Source organism: Ovis canadensis, chromosome 24, assembly GCF_042477335.2.
Source record: "Ovis canadensis isolate MfBH-ARS-UI-01 breed Bighorn chromosome 24, ARS-UI_OviCan_v2, whole genome shotgun sequence".
NCBI classification, from domain to species: domain Eukaryota; kingdom Metazoa; phylum Chordata; class Mammalia; order Artiodactyla; family Bovidae; genus Ovis; species Ovis canadensis.
In genome coordinates, this window is record NC_091268.1 from 54,670,887 (window position 1) to 54,691,162 (window position 20,276).

Genomic DNA, 20,276 nt, shown 5'->3' on the forward strand with positions numbered 1-20,276 from the left:
CGGCAGTGGGCAGCGGCGGGGCGGGGGGCGGCGGCGGGGCCGGGGGTGGCCCGGGCGGTCGGCAGGGGGCAGTGGCGGGGCAGGGGGTGACCCGGCGGTCGGCAGTGGGCAGCGGCGGGGCTGGGGGCAGCGGCGGGGCAGGGCTGGCCCGGGCGGTCGGCAGTGGGCAGCGGCGGGGCGGGGGGCGGCGGCGGGGCGGGGCTGGCCCGGGCGGTCGGCGGGAGGCTCGCGTGCTCCTACCTGCCTGGAGGGTGCAGCCCGGCTTGGGCTCGCTCCGCGGCCCGTCGCCCGCGGCGTTGAAGGCCGAGATGCTGACCAGGTACTCGGTGTGGCTGGTGAGGTTCTTCAGCCTGGCCGTGGTCTCGGGCAGGAACAGCACCCGCATCTTCTCTGTGGCGTTCTGGCTGTCCGCCTCCCAGTAGTAGATCTGTCGGGAGGAGCGGAGGCTGGAGGTCCGGTGGCTCAGAGGGGTGGCGCCCCATCTCAGCCCGGGGACAGGCGGCCACAGAGCCGGGGGGGGACCCCAGTGCTCCTGGGGGGTGAGTGCGCCTCTGCAGAGGCCAGGCCAGGAGGACGGGGCCTGCGGACAGAGGTGACTGCCAGGAAGGTGCCTTAGGACCAGGCTCCTGGACGTAAGGGAGACCAACCCAGACCCTGCTCCAGCCTGTGGACAGCACCAGCCCCCAACTTCACTCGAGGCTCCCGCATTTTAACCCCGACATCCATCAAAGCTTTCGATTGACATGCCCCAATACTGTGGACATTAAAACAGCCTCAGATGACGGACAGAAGAGCCACGCTGGGCTCAGCACTGCTGGGTGGCCCGTGTTTCTCCTGGTTCTGTTTGCTTGTGTCTGGCTTTTATGTGCTCGTGGGTGAACGTGACGCCCACACACAGAGGGTTGTAAGGTCATCTGAACTGTTTTCCTTGACAGCTGGCAGAGAACCACAGCCCCAAGGAGGTGCCAGCCAGGCCGCCCAGAGACAGCCCTGACCCGCGGATCCGCCTAGGCTCCGCGGGTGTAACCTGGGCCAGGCGGTCAGAGCCGTTGGCCCATGTGCAGAGCAGCAGAGACCGCGCAGGCCGGGGGCCGGCTGTCCGGTGTCCACACGTCTGGCCAGGCCGGAACGGCCTCCTGGGTTAGCTACGCTCATTCCCTCCTGCAAGATGCACTCCAGCTTCTGCGCTCTGAACTGGCCAGTGAGGCGCTCTGCTCGAAGAGGCCGTACTAACCTGGACACTGAGATCAATACCCACGTCAGCGTCTGTTTAGGCGCTATTGCTGGGAAGTTATTAACAGGGAACACGGTTTGGACACACACCCATAGCACCTTGCCTCCAGGCCCAGGGGACTCGCTGTCACCTCGTCAATCATGGTTAACGGCCCTGCCACGGAGGAAGGCCTTTCTTTTCACAAAACAGCTACAGAAATCATTCTTAGAAGGACATTTAATCAGTCCAGTAGTCATCATCAGGGCAGGCGAGCCCATGGAGTCTGAGGACTTATCAACTTGGGGCTCAACAGACCAGACAAGGAGACTCACCCTGGGGGGAAGATGGGGGTTTGCAAGGGACGGCCCTGGGCTGTTCACCTCAGGAGGGTTTTGGCTGACCTCACGGGGTCCCAGCCCAGTCCACAGGGGTGACCTTGGAGGTGGAACCCTGGGAGGGGCTCCCTGCCCCCCACCAACTTGCGTGACTGTTCACGCCCGATGCTCTTATGGGAATGGCCTGGTGCCTTCCTTCCATACCGCTTCTGGAACATTCAGTTAATGTGGGCTCAGAGCAGGTCAGTGTTGGGGCTCTTGAACTGAGGTCCCCAGGAGCCAAGCACCCTGGGGGGCTTGTCACACATGCACATTTTCGGGCCCGGGACCTACTGCGTCAGGACTTGGGAAGCGTCCAGTAGTGACACCAGGCGGAGCTGAGGGCAAGGCCCGGTCTCCCCAGGGCCCCCTGCACCGTCAGCAAAGGTGGTGGAGGCTCCCCGAGGGGGTGCAGGGCAGGGGGTGCCGGCCTGGGAGGGAGGGGCTGCTGGCTGCATAGTGAGCCTCCCCCACCCCCAGGCCCGGTGGGAGGTGGGCCGAGCCGGCCCAGCCCCTCGGCGATGCCCTCGGCTCTGAGGGCGAGAGCCGCCGTGAGCTGGCGCAGGACGCAGAGGGTGGCGAGAGCCAGGGGGCCGCCGTGAGCTGGGGGGCCCAGGCTGCCGGCCCTCGTCCCCAGGCGGCCGAGAGGGAAGACCGCGCCACGCGAGGGGCTTGCCTTGTAGCCCTGGATGTTCCCGTTCTGGCTCTCCGGCGGCGGCGGCTCCCACGTGACCTCCAGCTGGCTGGCCGTGAGCGGGTTCACCTGCACGCGCTGCGGGGCCTGGGCGGGGGCTGCGGGGCGGAGAGCAGAGGGTCAGCCGAGAAGCCCGCCCACCCGTGCCGGTTCCCAGGCCGTCCCTGCCAGGACGACCACGGACCCGTCTCAGAACCACGGTTCTGAGTGCGCACGGTGAAATCTGGAGAATCCCGAAGAAAAGCGCTTATACCGGGACACAGCGGCGCTGGTGAGAACAAAGGTGAGACAGCAACCCACGTGCGTGTGACTGAGCTGCGAGGCCGCCTGGGACAAGCAGAGACGGTCAGCAACCTCCAGCCTCACTGCGCTGGGTGGCGGGGAGGTCCTGTGGCTGGGAGACCCAGGCCCCAGCCCCTGTGGTGCCGGCTGTCACATTCGTTACCGAGTTGCGGCAGTTGCTCAGGCGTTAAGTCCTGCCCGGCTCTTTTCAACCCCAAGGCCTGCAGCACACCAGCCTTCCCAGTCTTTCACTGTCCCCCAGAGTTTTCTCAGATTCACGTCCATTGACTCGGTGATGCTCCCTAACCTCTGTCGCCCCCTTCTCCTCTTGCCTTCAATCTTCCCCAGCATCAGGGTCTTTTCCAGTAACCACAACTGAGGGAAACGCTAAATTCCACGTGGGGCTCGGAGAAAGCAAAGGCCACCTGTGGGAACGGCCTGGCGATCCAGGGGTTAGGACTCTGCCTTCACTGCCGGAGGCCCAGGTTCGATCCCTGGTGGGGGAGCTGAGATCTTGCACACCACAGAGCAGCCAGAAAGGAAAACAAAGGCGTGTGTGATCCTGTCAGGGGTTCAGGACGCTGGGGTACGCAGCCCTGCTCCCGGGGGAGCTGACGTCTGCGGACCCACGGCCGCCCCTCCTTGGGGACGGAGCACAGAGGCCGCCGCCGCATGTCCCCTGGGGAGGACCCACCCCTCTGGTCCTCCTCCCACCCTGAGGGCTCCCCCCCACCCCGCCACCGTGCTGGGCTGGAGTCAGCAGGTGCAGGTGAAAGGTGAAAGGGCACTGGCAGGGCCCCGTGGCCGTGGCCTTGCCGGCAGCCTCAGGGCAGCTGGGAACAACGCAGCCAGCCCACGTGTACGTCTGGGGACGTTTCTCTCTGTCTGGCATTCCCACTGGCCGGTCTGTCCCCTGCCCCCTGCAGGCCGCTCCCTTCTCCCCCCGGGTACCCCTCCCCCTCCCAGCAAACTCCACGACGGGCTGGACCCCGGAGCTGTCGTGGGGGGGGGGCCTGGCTGCGAGGGGCAAGATGCCAGCCCAGCGCCCTCACCCCCCGTGGCCCTGCCCGCGGCCCGGGCGCTGCCTTTGGGCTCAAGTCTGTTTACGGCCACACGTGGAAGGAACCAAGCAGACGGTCACCATCGGGGGAGACGGCCGGGCACTCGGTCCTCTGGAGGGGGCCTCCGCGGAGAGGACGACCTTCGCGAGTCGCCCCTTCCCCGCCGCCCCCCAGCGCAGAATTAAATAGTAATTAATGCGCACTCAGCCTGACACCACCTATTCATCCTGCTCTAACTGTGCGGCTCGTGTTACCGCGGCCCACCCCGCCGCTAATGGAAATGTTAATAACCCTCACCAGGTTGTTGTGACAGATGCTCGGCCTCATTATCAGAAATTCTTATTTACCGCTCCATTAAACAACAGAATCACACAGAAAAACAATTCAATCAAAACTAACTGGAGGAATTTTAACAGCCGCATTAATAATCCAAAACATAAATAAAGTTAATGTCTTTTGCATGTTTGCCATCGGCGACTCTGTCGCGAAATGACTGGGGCGCCATTGGATGGGGAAAGGCAGAGTGGGATGCCGCCGCCACCCCGGTGGGGCCAGGGCCACGTGTGAGTGTCCGCTGCCCCAGGTGTCCTCCTTGAAGACGCGGCAGAGCCAGGGCCCACGGCGGCTCGGGGGTGGACACGTGCGACGCACAGCTCCCCACCCCCGGCCCGGTTCCATCCCGGGCGGCAGGCCCACCTGTACCGCTGTCCCCGGGCAGGGCTCCCACGGCCCTCAGCCTGTCCTGGGGCACAGTGCCTCCCTGCCCGTAACAAAGACTTCCCTGAAGAGGACACAAGCAGGGGAGAGAGAAACTGGCGTGAACACAGAGCAAAGCGCGCCGGCTTCTAGACTTACACTTTTGGCTCCTAAGAGCCTCTAGGCCTCCCCCCACCCCTGACCTGCAGGAAGACACCCTGTTTACACCCTTCAAGGGATCCTTATTTGTCGTGAAGGGTTCGGCTTGGAAGCTGGTGGGGCATCTGACAGGCCGTGATCTCTTTGTTCCCCCACTTTACTATCTGTGGAGGACGGTGCATGTGAGCATCGGCTCAGAATGCCGTGCTAAAGTGCATGAAATCAGTTTTCAAAAGCCCACTGGCCCGGCAGTCTGGTGTGAGCTGATACGCGGACGCCGCGGACGGTGCTGGAGGCAGGGGCTGGGCTGGGGCGCGGAGCAGAGGTTCCCCTGGGCACCTCGGCCGGGCAGACGATGCTGCCCCACGGCCATCACCCACTGGCCTACAGGGAGGGCTGGCCACGGTGGCAGTAGAAATGCTTCTGGACTTTGGCTCCTTGTACCCAACAGTGGTGATGGAACACCAGAGATTTCTGGAATCTTGGCTGAGTGCTCAGGAAGCCCTGCAAAGCTGGGAGCTGCAGGCTGGACTGGGCAGGCGGGTCCCAAGCAGCAGTGAGACCGGCACTTTGTCCAGCTCCAGTGGCCCCTGGACGGGCTCGCCGGCCTCCAGTGACCATGCGGCGTCAAGGGAAGACAGCAGCTGCCCATGGCTTTCTGTGGACGTGCTGGTGAAGGGGGTGCTGGCTCCCAGGCCCCGACTGTCGCACTCCTGACTGCAGGTCCCGCAGACCCTGGGCGGCCCCGGGCTCACTGGGGCCCCGCACCAGAGCCTTTCAGAAACTCTGCTGCAGGGTGGCAGCTGGGAGGCCCCCCTGTGCTCGCAGCATGGAAAGGACAGGAAGCAGCATCTGCAAAGGCGCCTGGCAAACGGCCAGGGCTGGGGGCATGGGGGCTGCTCGCCGCTCGGGCAGGACTGCTCACCATCCCGCCCCTCGTCCCTCACCCTGCCCCACCATGGGGTGGTGTCCACCCTGTGGACAGTCCCCCGGAGGGAGCTACACGTCTCCCTCTGGACACCAGTCTGGCCAATGACCCATGGGCATTTCCCAGCAGTTACGTCCAGTGCGTTCCATGGGCTACAGTCCATAGGGTTGCCCAGAGTCAGACATGACTGAGTGACTCAGCACGCAGGCTACAGAGACGGGAAAACTAAGGCCCAGAGGGACCCAGCAACCCGCCAGAGGTCACGCACTCAGCAGGCATGTGGACTCTGCTTCGTGTAAACCCAGGCAGCCTGGCTCTGAGCCTCTCTCCTTCTCTCCCTCATGGTGAGGTTCCGGGGGCCTGAGGAGGGGGAGTGGGGGAGGCGGGCGGGGAATTCAGCCCCCCACCCCTCGCCGGCCCAGCACGTCTCGCCCCTCGGGGCCCCGGCCCCTGCCTCTCCGCTGTCTCCTCTGTTCACCTCACTGCTGAGCCAGAACCAAACACAACTCCAAGGAGGCTTAATGGGAAAAAGCAGGAAACTGGTCACAAAACCATTTTCCAAAAGACCGACGCTGTGCTGCAGGGAAAGCCCCGCATGGCGAGTCTAAGCCCCGGGCTCGGACGGCGGGATGTGGGGAGTCTGTCCAATCCCCGAGCGCAGCTTCGCCATTTGTAAAATTGGAGAAAATGTGGGATGTGAAGGGTTTTGCAGCTGAGACGAAGCCGGCGGTGTGAGAGCAGAGCACGGCTGGCAGGGAGCGAGTGCGGCGTCCCCAGGTGGGTCCCCGAGGCGACCTCGCCTGTGGGCAGGTGGGGCGCTGCTCCTGTGTGGGCTCTGTCCCCGTGGAGATGGAGGGCTGCTGGGCCACCCTGCGCTGACGCCTTTAGGTGTCCGTCTCCCCTGGGGGTGTCTGTGTGAGCTGAGAGCCGCCCAGAGGTGTCATCACAGACCCGCGATGCCCTCCAGGGACCTGCTCCTGGCCTTCATGCCATCCTTCTGACAAGCAGGTCCTGGGGGTGCTTCTCCCTCTGGGGTCTGCCCGCCTCGGGGGGCTCCTGGGGGAGAGGTGTTTCCTCCCTGTGGGAGAAGGCGCTCTTTCTGCTGCCTGGAGCCACTGGGCCACCTTGATGAATAGCCTGCCTGAGTCAGGAGTGAGCTGAGAGGAGGAGGAGCCAAGAGGGAGCACAGGGACAGCCTGTTAGCATGCTGGATCCAGCCTCGCCTGAAGCTGCACCCAGGATCTTTGACTTCTCTGTTATGCGAGTTAACGGCAGGTTCTTTCAGCTCAAGCCTCTTTGGGTTTCTATCTCTTGCAAGCTGTAGTTCTTCCTAGTGTACTATTTTTACCGATTTGTAATGCCCGGACTCAGAAATCAATCTGAATGAGAGATCTCCTAAAGGTTACCCTTTCTGAGGTTAGAAGGATTTAAAAACTACATATTCAGGCTAGAGGGGACCCACAGCTCATCACCTCTCAACCTCTCGCTGTCCTGCAGGACGAGACCAACCAAGAACCTGCACGGGGCCTCAGTCGCTCACTACTTACTGGCCGGCCCTGGCCCAGTGTGTCCTGGACATTTATCCTGCAGGCAGGGCGGGCGAGCTGGGGGCAGGGTTGGGGTGAGGACCCCCGTCGCCTCACTCCCAGCCTGCAGCTTTCCCCTCTGCACTGTGGTCCTCAGGGCCGGAGCTCAGAGCAGTGGAGTGACAGGCCAGCATCACAGAGCCAGGGCCGGCGGAGGTGACCCTCAGACCTGCAGGTCTGACTCGGGAAACTCGCTGTTTTCGGGCAGTTTTCACACAAGTCTGAGCATTTCCTGCCGAATGATGAAGCGTCCGGCCGAGTGAATGGAAACTGCCCCCATTTAGCTTTATTTTCTGCAGGCCTGAGAGCAGCTCAAAGTCAGGAGGAGCACATTACAAGGGGCCCTGGGCTGCGAGAGGCAGCGACTGGACGGCCAAGGGTGCGTGGCAGCCGTGCTGGAAGCATGGCGTCCTCCTTCCAGAACGTTCTCTGGGCGTAAACACGGGTGGCCGAGCAATGCTCCGGGGCCAAACATCTGCCCAACCTGGGGGGGCAGCCTGAGGGGGGAGCCTGGTCTCTTTCTGGGTTCTGCCTCTGCGTCCCCGACTGGAGGTTACTGAAGGCCGCCCACCCACAGAAGCAGCCGACGGACACCCTCCTGGCACTTGGGAGAAACAGGCGGCGGCCCGCCTGGGTTCACAGCAGCTGCACCACAGCACCCAAGATGGGGAGACAGCCCAGGCGTCCACCGAGGGACCGACAGCGAACGCAGGGTCTGCACCCAGAGGAGAGTCCTCCCCCGCGAGAGGGAGCCGAGTCTGACACCTGCTGCAGCTCGGGTGAGCCCGGGAAACATGCCGGGAGACGGAAGCCTGGTAAAGCGGACAAACGCAGCTCTGGCCCACGTCCGAGGAGCACCCGGAGCAGCGAGCCCACAGACGGGAAGCAAGTCAGGGCTGATGGCGGCTGGGGAAGGGGGCCTGCCCACGGCTGAGGGGCGTCTGTCTGGGGAGAAGCCGGGGCAGGGGAAGGTGGGTGGCGGCCACTCGGCCGGTGAACAGGCTCCCTGCCCCTGGGCTGGACGCTTGCCAGGATGGCGCGTGTCATGTCAACCGTACTTTACCATAAAATGAACAACAAACAACCACAGACCCAGGACGCGAGCCCAGAGGTAAGCAGACGTCCACGGCCGTCCAGCCGGCTGCTACGGTCCCGGATCTCCCGGGTCTCCCGCCTGGGTTCCAGCCCTGTTCTCCACACGCCTGCACGGGTCCTGGGATGCAGGCCCTGTCCGCAGCACCTGGGCCCCGCCGCTGGTCCTCTCGCTGGGCTGCAGGCTGATGGGCGGGCGGGTCAGCTCCATGGGTCCCGGCCAGCTGGCTGTGCGCACCCTGAGCCCAGCGGCACGGCTGCCCGCATGACGCCCCACCAGGCTCCAGAGCCCTGCTCTCGCGGACGGCGTGTGCCGCGTCCGCCCCGCCTGTGTGGGCTCTTCTGTGGCCAGGCCCAGGCCCTCCTGGAGTGCCCGGCCCCCAGTGACCGCCACCGCTTCCACCGACAGACTCCCGTGCAGGCTGGGGTGGCCCCCGCTGTCTCCTATGGGCTCACCTGGTTTATCCTTGTCTACATGAAAACACCATGTGACTCTTCCGGAAAAACCCTGCTAAGCCAGAGACCCTCAGTGCTGGCTCGTTTCCGACAATAACCTCTCCAAACTGCACTGTCGCCTGACGCGTCCTGTGGCCGGCCCAGAGAATTCAGCCTGAGTCCCCCGAAAGCCTGGGTCGCTGTCCCCAGGGGCATTCCAACCCCGTCCACCCTCCTGACTCTGCACCCGCAGTTTCTAGCAGAACCCTCGGCCATGTGCCAAGATCAGAGGAGACGGCTGTCCGTGGAGCAGTGTGTGTGTGTGTGCACGTGTGTGCGTGTGTGTGTGTGTGTGTCCGCGCGCGCGTGTCTGGGGGCGGGGGTTTCTGCAGGGAGAAGGCAGGCTGCGGGGCAGTGTGCATGCGCCCGAGGGCAGGGGGTGTTCCTGCGGGGAGAGGACAGGCCGTGGGCAGTGTGTGTGTGTGTGTGTGTGTGTGTGTGTGTGTGTCTGTGTGTGTCTGTGTGTGTCTGTGTGTGTGTGTGTGTGCCCGACGGCAGGGGGGTTTCTATGGGGAGAGGGAGGGCTGTGGGCAGTGTGTGTGCGTGCCCATGGGCAGGGGGGGTTTCTGCGGGGAGAGGGCAGGTGACTCCCTCCTTCCAGGGCAGCAGGGGGCAGGGTGGAGGCAGCACTCTGATCTGAGCGTGGGATGCGACGTCTCCCTGTGCGTCAGCCCCACAGAGGGTACGGTTCTTGAAACAAGCCCAGGGGCCAGGTGGTGTCTAAAACGGGGAATAACGTGCATCTATGCAGCTTTCAGAGATTGGGGAGCGGCTGTTATGGGCGGTCAGGCTGACTCGGGGCCGGTACCAGTGCTCAGAGACGGTGGGTGACAAACGTCCCCCTCCCCGCACCCAGGGTCCTGCACCCCTGGACCCCCACAGGGATGACAGCGTGGCTCCCCTAGAGAATGTCCTGATAAATCTGATACCTCTAGACCTTTCTCAAAAGCAAGACTTGATCGCTCCTGGGGCCACCAGGACACCCAGCCCTTGGCCGAAGACTCTTCCCAGCATGACCAGAAGCCTCCTGAACCCCCATAACCTGACCTTCTACGAGGGGGACGCTGCTGGCCCCTGATCTCCAGATGGGACTCACCGGCCTCCCCGACGAAGACCTCCACGGGCGCGCTGGCCGGGCCCTCGCCGATGACGTTGTAGGCCGTCAGGACCACTTCGTAGCGCCGGTATTTCTTCAGATCTGCAAGGGTGAGGGGACAAGGTCAGCAGGATGGAGCCCTGCCCTTTCTTAGAAAGCTCCCTCTGTGACCAGTGCCCCTGGGGGGACGAGGGAGCCCTTTCTTGCAGAGAGAAGCCTGTGAGGGGCTGGCCACCCTCCATCCGGCAGTGCCCCCTCCCCGCCCGTGCCCCCGGTGAGGCAGTCACGGCTGTCCTGCATTCGGGGCCAGGTGGCAACAAGCTCCTCGTCTAAGGGAGTGAGTCTAGGACACAGAGCTTGACCTGGGCCTGCCTTCTGGTCTGGAACCTCTCCTGGAGAGGAAGAGCAGACAGAGCAAGACCCTGGCACCGCTCGACCACGTGGGCCAATCCTTGACCCCTTCTGTGACGTCATGGCGGGAGGGGCTGGGGGTCGCATTTGCTGACCTCTGCAGAGCAGGGCCCTCTCTGGGAGGTATGGTTTGCAGGGACCATTCGCTCAGGTGGTCAGACACATACGTGGGGCCTCTGGACAGTCATGTGACTGGGAGAACCTTCCAGAAAGTTATGGCTTAAAAAATCAGCGGTTTCCACCACATCGAGTAGTGCAGAGCTCATGTGTGGCTGCCTGGCCTGCATGATGGACTTGGCGTCTCATGCCCTTTTCTTCCCAGGACATGGCCATTCAGACCTCACGGGCCTTGGTTTGCCAACATAGATATATTTAACGGTCAAGATCCTGCCCCCGCGGTCAAGCTCTGCTGCTGAGAAACCACCAGACTGGCTTCGCCTCAACTTGGGGCCTCGTGCGATTGCCAGGAATCCACAGAGACGCACCAGAGTAGACGCCGGCGTGTGGCCAGGGCGCCCCTTCCATGCTTCCTAACCCGAGACAGAAAGGCCTGGGCGGGGACCCGGGGAGGGAGCCCCTATCACTGGGCCCGGCCTGCACTTGACTCTTCACCCGACCCCTTGGAGAGGCCACCTCTGGGACACGCCCAGCCCAGGAGGGACTTGGTGGACAGACAAGGAGGCAGCGAGGTGGGGAGGGGGCAGCCGAGCTGGCCCACGATGGATGACGCGGAGCTTCGGGGGAAGGGCACGGCTCCATGAACCCCGCCCCAGCTGCCGGGCTGGTCGGCTGCCCCGGGTGCTGGCCAGGGCGACACGGGATGAGCTGGCAGAGCGCTGCTGCCCACAGGGCCGGGCAGGGCCAGCTCTCCCTCCCCTCCGTTACCTGCTTTCTGATGCAGTGACCTCTCTGTGTTGGACTGAACTGCAGCTCGGCCCCTGAGTCTTGCACTCGGTCACTGAAACCCACCCTGGCCGGAATCCAAGGGGCGATTTGATAAGAAGGAGGAGAGGCCGGATGGACAAGCGCTGGACAGGTGCGTGTGGTGGCTGCCCCGCACCCCGAGAGGAGGGAGACCCCGACGCTGTAGTGAGGAGGGCGTTGGCCTGAAGCCAGCAGACACAGAGGGGCCCGCTGGGCGAGTCCCCTGCTGCGAGGTCCCTGGAGGGGTCGGGGTCACAGAGACAGGAAGTCGGGGCTGGGCGCCCGGGGCGGGCGTCAGTGTTTAAAGGGGCAGAGTCTCAGGTGGGGGGTGGGAGGGTTCTGGAGGCAGGCAGTGGGGATGGGTGCGTGACAGTGTCTGCACGCACCAGGGGTGAAGATGGTAAGCCCACAGTTAAGCCGGCAGGGTTAGAGAAGGGAGCTGCCCGCTGACCTTCTGTCCCAAACTCCGAGAACAGCTGTTGGGAACCCCTGCCCAGCCTGTGTTTCTAGAAACTCCCTTTCGGTGGTTCTGGCTCATCATGCATTTTAGCGGGACGGGGTTGGGGGGCTCCAGGAATGAGAGCCGGGAACCCGAGCTGGTCTTCACTCAGTCCGCTGAGAGGCTGAGGGGCACTGCCCAGCTGCGCCAGCTGCGCGCGGATCACTCACGCGTTAACTCGTAGGTCGTCTCGGTGGAGCTGCTGTTGATGGTCTTGAAGCTGCTCTGGGCTGTGAGGGGCGAGCAGACAGGCTGTCAGCACGGGGACAGCCGGCGCCAGGACGGGGCGCAGACGCGGAGGGAGGCCTGGCCGGGAAGCTGCTCTGCCTCCCGAGCGGCCACCACACGCCTGTCTGCTCACCGGGACCCCCGCGGAGCCTCCTGAACCAGCCAGGCCCCTGGCCCGTGAGGGGGAGGGGGGTCCCCTGGCCCGTGAGGGGGAGGGGGGCTCCTCTCTGACTAAACGGGTCGGACTGGCATCTGGCGGAGCATGGCGCAGAGCAAGCACTGGGGGCCGCAGCACTGGCTGGTCCCGGGGCAGCCGCGTCTGGTCACATGCTCAGGTGAGCACCACAGGCCGGCGGGGACGACCCGCCAACAGTGAGTAGGTGCACAGACTCCCGCACCCTCTTATTCCGGGGTCTGTGTGACTCAGCCCAGAGGGACAGTCACGGCTAGCTGGGTGTCGGCAAGGGGCACCTGGGGAGACTGCGAGTGGGGGTCTCAGCGGAGCCAGGTCCTCCCCCGGTGGGGTTGGGGCTGAGGTGCAGCCCCTCGCTGACCCCAGAGCGGCTCCGGGGGCCAAGCGCGATGTGTGTGACCCACACAGAGAGGCCCAGGCAGAGCCGGACCTGGTGCCCTGGCCGCCCTGCCCCGCCCCCACCACGTGGGTGCCAGGGGCCCAGGTGTCTTCTCTGATGGTGCTGGGGGGCATCTCTCAGCCTTCCCGGGCCTGGCTCCACGGGCCCCAGCCCCCCAGGCCTGCTCCGTGCGGGCTGAGCTGCTGTCCCCGGAGGCCCAGCTACTTCCCTCCAGGGCGCACAGGCCCCGAGGCTCAGCCCCACCCTGGCTGGCGACCCCTGCCCCCCCACCAAGCTGTGCCGGGCCCTGCGTCACCCTCTTCGCCTCACGTCCTGCATGACATCCTTTTACCCCGACAGCCCCTCAGATGGCTCCTCCTCCAGGCAGCCTTCCTGGGTCCCCTCCCTGTGCCCTGGGCCTTGCACACCGTCGGGGTGCTGGGGAGGGGGCAGAGCCGTACCCCCTCCGGCCCCCATGGCTGTTCCCAGCAGGCCTGGGGTGGGCAGATGTGGTGGTTATGGGAACCTCCGCCGTGGGGTCGGGGGGGGGGCTCACCTGTGAGCTCGGCCCGCAGAGCTGAGGGCGTCTTGAGCGTCTTGGACTCGGTGGCGGGGGCCGCCTCGTACTCCAGCTCGCGGTAGTAGATCCGGTAGCCCTGCAGGAGGCCGTTCAGGCTCTCGTCCCTCGGGGGCTGCAAAGACAGCATGGTCAGGGGCCTGGCTGCATGCTGGCCAGCTGCGTGGAAAGGTGGGGTGTCACTGGTTCAAGACAACCGGAGGGGCCCCGGTTGTTGGCAAGAGGACAGCCAGGTGTCCCACTGATGAGGAATGACGGCGTCCGGGGACAGAACCCGGGCCTCCTGGTCCTGTGTGTGTGGACACGGGTGTGTCTCCCTGTCCAGCCCGGACACCTGAGCCCCAGGGCCGGGGCTGGAGACAATGGCCCAGGTCACAGATGGAGAGGAAGCTGCCCATTCCTGGCAGACCCAGAACCAAAGGGGGCCGTGGATGCGGCCTGGCCTTGCGTCGTCCACCACTGACCCCACCCTGTCCCTTCCGTCCCCGACCCTCCTGTCCACCTGGGCTTGTGGCCGTCTCGCTGGGACCCTCACTGACCCCGCTGCATGCCAGGTGGCCCCCCGCCTGACCGGCGTAGGGCTAGAACAACCTGTCCCACCACCCACTGCACTTCAGCTGGTGTAAGAGCGGCCGATGGTGGGGCAGGGCCTCGTCTGACTCCTAAGAACCCAGCGGAAGGCGGCTAACGGCTGACAGGTGGCTCAGAGACAAGGTCGGACGGTGGGGGAGTCTGAGCCTGTGCGTGTGAGCCTAGGACCTTGCAACCGCTTCCCTCTGGGTACCGCCGCTGCTCAGGGAGGGCCCGGCCTGACTTCCCTCCCCCTTTGGCTGGTTTCTGTTGATTAGTGAGCCTGGGGAGGGCATCCCCAGTTGGGTTGACAGGTCTGTCTGTGGAAGGAAGGCCATCCCACTCCACGTGGAACCCAAATAAGGCCACGGCGCTGACCCCGGTGCTGGGGGCTATGGGCTTTGCTCCCCCCACTGCGGTCCTCAGCAGTTCAGGACCGAACCTCCCAAACTGCAGCCGGACAGATGGACCCAGAGTGCCTGGTGCCCGAGTGGACGCCACAGCTACTGTAGGAAAGCCCCCTGCTGTGGGTTGACCTGTGCCCCCCCAGGAGACATGCTGAGTCCTAACCACTGGTCCTGGCAAAGTGACTTCATCTGGATTCGGGTCTCTGCAGACATAATCAAGTTAGGAAGAGGGCACCTGTGGAAGGGAGCGCTCTAAGGCGATGGCGGGCTTCCCAGAGGGCAGTTCCATTTTATTTGCCCAAGTCTTTAATGCAGCGATCACACGTCTAGAAACTGACCCCACATGGACACTCGGTTGTGGGCAGTCCTGAGATCTACAAACGTGAGCCTGGGACTAACTCTCCCCCACCCCTCTAAACGCCAAGACCAGTCCTCTCTGGGTCTTTTCAATGCCAAGACAACAGGATGGCCTTCGAGCTTGAAGGGCGCGGACAGTAAGATTGCCTGCAGACAAATTGGCAGACTTGGGACTCGTGAACGCCATCAGGTAATGTGATAATTGATTCACATGGGCACCTAGATGTTCAGCGTGATGGATTGTAAAGACAAAACACATTTTAAGAGGCAATATAGAATCTAGCAATTATTTAACAAATGCTGAGACCAGAAAAAGACCCAAAGATTCTTATAAGATGAGGACATTTGGACACAGAATGTCACGCAAAGGCGTAGGTCGAGACTGAAAGAAGCGCCTAGAAGCCAAGGAGCGGTGAGGCCTGCCGCAGCCACTAGAGGCCGGGAAGAGGCGGGCAGCAGGCTTCCCTGTGTCTGCAGAGTCAGCCGCCACCTTGACCTTGGACTCTGGCCTTCAGAACTGTGGGAGGGCAGGGCGGCCGGTTCCAGGGGCTCTGCTGTCCAAACTCGCACCCTTCAATTCTCAGTCCCTGAACCCAGGCAGCACCGTGGGGACCCGGATGCTCAGCTAAGTCTGTTTTCCGTGACCTCTGACTGCTCTCGGTCCCAAACTCGGGACCCCTGTGGGAGGGGACAGCTCTCTGCCCTCGCACTCGCCAGTGGGCAGCGCACACAGCAAGGGCGCTTCCTCCCACCAGCTGGAATCACCACGTTTTCACCACGAGAGCCCAGGGGTTTGCAGGGTGGGTCTGCCGCAGCCCCTGACGTGCTCTCCCGCCACTTCCTGGGTCCTCCGACCCCCCATCCCCACCCTGTCCCCACTCCGAAAGCACCGTGGCTGGCCATTCTTCCCAGCAGACGTAGACACGCAAGCCTGGGAAACCGGAGTGGACTCGCATGTGCTTGGGATCCACGTGCACCCCTCGGGCCAGAGGAGCCCAGCAGGCCCACCCGGACGGCACTGGCCTGCTAAACGTCACCTTCACAGACACTGAGAAACCAGTCGTGTGGGTCGCCTCACTGCCAGATTCTCCCTCCTGTGCGGGTCTGGGACGGGACCCGAATGCTTCCAGGGTGTCAGTGCTTGCTCCGCTCTCCTGACGCCCACAGGTGGGGACAACTTTAAACCCACCTCACCGTTGCAGAACTAACAATCCGAGAGTGAAGGCGGACCCGCTCAGACCCCCGCGTCGCCTGGATGGGGCAGGTGGGCAGGGCCAGTGACCGGCCGGGCTCTCAGGGTCTCGGAGGCACATGCCCGCCCGGCGGGCCGGGGGCTGGACCATGACACAGCCACTTCCTCCAGCAGCGAGCCTGCTGCCCTCTGCCCCAGCCATTCCCACAACGAGGCCTCGACTGACCAGAGCGCTGGGGGCTCGGGGAGCTGTGCGCTCTCAGGAAGGGAGGTGAGAGCAGGGTGAACCCTGGGGGCCTGCCTGGGCTCTGTGTCTGGCTGCAGTTTCTACTTTATTCTGCCCTTCTCTTTCCCACCAGTTTTGATGGGCAGAACCTCTGTCCTCCACACTGCAGACTCAGGGACACCCCTGAGCAGGGCACGCCCTGGCGTGCTGGGCGGTCCCTATGCTTCCTGTCCAGCCCCGGCCCTGGAGCCGCCCCGCCCTGAGGACGGCAGCGTTTCAGATCCTCTGATACACTTTTTTTTAGATCCCTCCCCTTTGAGTTCATAGGACTGCTTCAGGTAGCTTTAAGGGATTTTGTTTTGCACGACCCTCTGCGATTTAAAAATTGGTTCCAGGCGGTAAAGGCAGACTCCATGCAGTGCTTACTGCTAGTCGGTGCCACGTGCAAATCGTGTGTGTGTCTGTGTGTGTGTGTAATGCACGCAGGCGCCATCTCCTCCTAAGGACGGAAGCCCGCAGTCTGCCCCTCCGACCCTAGCCCTGGTTTTCTGCTGGCTACAGCTGAGACAAGTTACATCCTCACTCCTAGGCTTCCTTCAAGCACAACTATCACAGCACATAAGAGAAAGTTTATTTCACCCCCCTTCTTAAAAAATACAACAGATGGGAAAGTTGGAAAAGTCTATGCGTAAGAATCAAAGGAGAGACGTTTTCCCACCTGACACCTAAGCTGTGCAGAGAAGGCCCAGATTCAGTGACACGCTCTCCACCGCCCTTCCCAAGTGAGGCTCAGTGGTCGCAGGGCTACTGACCCTCTGGGTCCCAGGCTGCCCACCGCTGTGACCCCTGAGGGAGGGTCCTGAGGCCCCGCCCCACAAGTATCCCGGCAGTGAAGGCACCCGGCTGAGGCCCCCGGGAGGTCAGCGGGGCTCCTCGATGCAGAAGGTCCTGCCTGCACCCCAGCCCTGCCTCTAGCGCTGACCGGCTCCGCAGGTTGGTGAGGTGCCCTGAGCTGCGACATAAGCGTCTAAAGTGCTTCACCCTGCCTTTCGCAAATCGGAAATTCCACTAGCCGGTCCGCAGGGGCCTGGGTGTTTTTCAGTTTTGGAAAAGGGGCCCTTGTTAAAGTGCCCATAACCTGGTTGGAGTGCACCGGCCTTGACCTGCCCCCCCACTCCAGCAGGCAGGAAGAGGACGGAGAGCTGGGGCTCGAAGGACTCCCACCGTGAGCCTCAGTCCTGGCTGAGCGCCAGGGGTCAGGCTGGGGCCAGCTCAGTGGGCCTTTCCAGACAGGGCAGGCTGTGGGTGGGGGGACCAGGGGCTGGGGAGGCTACTCCGGAATCCGGGAGTCCGGGGTCTCAGGGTGAGCCGGAGGCAGAGTGGGACTTCACTGCCATCGTCCTGGGGCCTGCGCCTGGGACTTCCCACCACCTCTGTTCCCTGGAGCCCAGAGCAGGGGTTCCCTCTGATGCCTGCTGGACTGGGTCCATGGCTCAGCAGGCACGGGAGGCCCTAGAGAACCAGCTCCAGGCGCCTGCCCTTGAAGCCCAGCAGCCGTCACACCTGAGCCTGCTTTCCTGCGGACATGCCACCGGATAATGACCTGCCTGCCCTGACGGGTAGGGGGCGGGGACTGGCTATCCTGTTACCTCCCACATCCCTCCGGCTGCTCCCCTCCCATTTTCTCACTGATGTCTGTGGACCTCACAGCAGGGAAAGGAGGCTCTGGGTGCTCAGAGCCCGGCGCCGGAGCTGGTCCTCACAAGATGACAGAGCAGGCGGTGAGAAAGGAACAAAGGCCAGGCGATGTCCCAGAGAGGCCAGGCCCCCATGTCCCCTCTGACCCGGGGCTGCGCCACACTCTTAGGAAGGTGCCCTGCACAGCCAAGTCTCCCCTGCCCGAGGCCGCTGCACGTGATGCAATCTGTCCCTTAGGATGTTAATTTTGCTGGAAAACAGCCTCAAAATCCACTCAGAGAAAAGCTGGAAGAGGAGACGAGAGAGGAGGTGCATGAGTCACAGACGGTGTGACCCGCTGGAGGTCTCAGAACAGCCAGCTTAACTGTGATCAGTTCAGAGACACGGATGTCCAGCACGAGCTGTACTCAGTGTGAACACAGAGCCACTGCTGTCTAGAATATACGCATAAATTCTCAGATTCCAACCGCACCGGCCCCTGAGAGGCACGGACTGGCCGTCCCACCCAGGTCAGGTCAGCCACCCAGTCGCGTCGAGTCTTTGTGACCCCCTGGACGGCAGCGCACGAGGCCTCCCTGTCCATCACCAACTCCCAGAGTGTGCTCAAACCCACGTCCATCGAGTCGGTGATGCCACCCAACCATCTCATCCTCTGTCGTCCCCTTCTCCTCCTGCCCTCAATCTTTCCCAGCATCAGGGTTTTTTCAAATGAGTCAGTTCTTCGCATCACGTGGCCAGAGCATTTAAGTTTCAACTTCAGCATTAGTCCTTCCAATGAATACTGAGGACTGACTTCCTTTATCACTGACTGGTTTGATCTTGCAGTCCAAAGGACTCTCAAGAGTCTTCTCCAACACCACAGTTCAAAAGCATCAATTCTTTGGCGCTCAGCTTTCTTTATAGTCCAACTCTCATATCCATACATGACCACTGGAAAAACCACAGCTTTGACTAGACGGACTTTTGTCAGCAAAGTAATGTCTCTGCTGTTTAACATGCTGCCTAGGTTTGTCATAGCTTTTCTTCCAAGGAGTAAGCGTCTTTTAATTTCGTGGCTGCAGTCACCATCTGCAGTGATTTTTGGAGCCCAAGAAAATAGTCTGCCATTGTTTCCCCATCTATTTGCCATGAAGTGATGGGACCGGATGCCATGATCTTAGTTTTTTGAATGTTGAGTTTTGAATGTTGATCATCCTACTAAGAGGAACCAAATCTGATGGACGGCCCATTCAAGTGGGTCAGTGGCCTTGGAATTACAGGCAGTGCTTGCGTTTTTAAACAAATTACTAAAAAAAAAGATTTACAGGTGAAACATTTTGTTTGGAATGCAAATCTATATTTAAACGTTGTCCCTTTGTTCTGTTGGCTCTGATTTAGTAAATTACTCATAATTTTAATTATACTTCAATTGCCTGGCAGTTGACAGGCATTTATTTCCACAATGCATCATACTGACCACCTCCTGCTCAGGCTTCTTGCCATTAGTTTCTCCTGCTGGGCTCTGAAGGAGGACAGCTGACGGCCAGGCACGCCCAGCGCCTTCGGTGCAGCTCTCGCTGCCTCGCAGGGCATCTGGGACTGAGCGCTCACAGCCCAGGGGCGGGAGGCCTGGGCTGACAGCCAGCACGGCGTCCACAGCTGCCTGTCGGGAGCGGCTGAGGTGCCACAGCCCCGAGCTCAGCTGGCTACGGGGCAGCCAGACCCATGTCTGAGACCAAGCACATGCCCAGCAGAATTCAGCACCACCCAGAAGACCATCTACTCTTGGTCAGTCGTGTTGGTGGAGAGTGGGAACTGGAAGTGCTTGGGGCCTTGAGTTTCCATGTTGAATATTCCCCATCTCTCACCAGAGACCCTGATGGAAGTCAGGGGTCTAACGGGCCTTGGGTCAGAGACCTCACAGGGGCCTCAGAGGGGACCCTGGAACCCCTGTTTTTACAGAGGAGGAACCTGGGGTCAGAGAGGCTTCTGGGGTCAGAGTCTTGCTATGGCAAACTGGCCCGCAGGCCGAGGCCAGGCCTGTCCCTCTCCCAGGGTCCCGAGGGCCACTCGGCTGCGGCTCCCCCGGGACAGCCATCAGAGCCCAGCTGAAGCCTCCTGGGTCCCCATCCAGTCTCAGCATTCCAGGGAGGCTGGAAAGGGCAGAATGCCACGGCAGTGAGCTCCCAGTTCACCAGGGGGACACTTGGAAATGTCTTCTGTCCACACTGAAAGGTTCCTGCTACCCCAAGGAGCTGCCACTCAGCAACAGAGAGGAGAGGAAATTGCCTGGGATGACTCGGCCACCGGACGGGCTGTGCCCTGGGCCTGCCCGGCTGTCCTGCTGACCGGCCCCCTCCCCAACCACCCGGCCGTCCTGCTGCCCGCCCCTCCCCCACACACCACGCTCCAGTTCACTCTGCAGGTCACCACGGCGCTGGACTTCCCGCCTTGGAGGTCACACTCACACCACGGCTCTGCACCAGCTGGCCTCTCCAGCCCCACCCAGGCTTGGGTGGCTGCCCGCCGAACGAGCTCACTGCTACAGGAGCGGGGTTCACAGAGCGCCGTGGGGTCCTCAGGCCTTACCTGCCACTGGATCAGAACAGACGAGGTGGTGCGTGGCGTCACAGACACGGAGCGTGGGGGCTCCCCGGGGACTGGAAGGAAGAGGGGAGCAGCAGGGGTTACCGTCGAGCTCGGCCCAGCAATCCCGGGCCACGTCCCCGCCTGCTTTCAACCAGCCAGCACGCGGCCCCCTCCTCCCTGGGGACACCCTTCCCCCGCCTGCCAGCCTGTCTAGGGGAGAGGGAGCTAATCCTGGACCACCTCCCTGACCTCACCGCCCAAGGACCCGCCCCGCTGGACACACGCAGAGTCTGGGTCTCTCCACAGCCGAGGCGCCCGGAGTGCTCCTGCAGTTCCCTGACCTCTCCAGATGAGGAGGGGCGTCACTCTTT

General features: G+C 62.6%; 1 protein-coding gene across 1 annotated transcript in view; it reads right to left on the reverse strand.

Annotated features, from left to right (window-relative positions):
* SDK1 (sidekick cell adhesion molecule 1) overlaps positions 1-20,276 on the reverse strand; it is a 724,823-nt gene that overhangs the window by 35,959 nt on the left and 668,588 nt on the right. Inside the window, exons 32-37 of the mRNA XM_069569592.1 lie at positions 19,906-19,976; positions 12,867-13,002; positions 11,681-11,740; positions 9,677-9,778; positions 2,264-2,379; positions 241-427 (exon numbers count right to left, since the gene is read on the reverse strand). Of these exons, the coding sequence (XP_069425693.1) occupies positions 241-427; positions 2,264-2,379; positions 9,677-9,778; positions 11,681-11,740; positions 12,867-13,002; positions 19,906-19,976 (672 nt within the window). The remainder of the gene's footprint in view (positions 1-240; positions 428-2,263; positions 2,380-9,676; positions 9,779-11,680; positions 11,741-12,866; positions 13,003-19,905; positions 19,977-20,276) is intronic.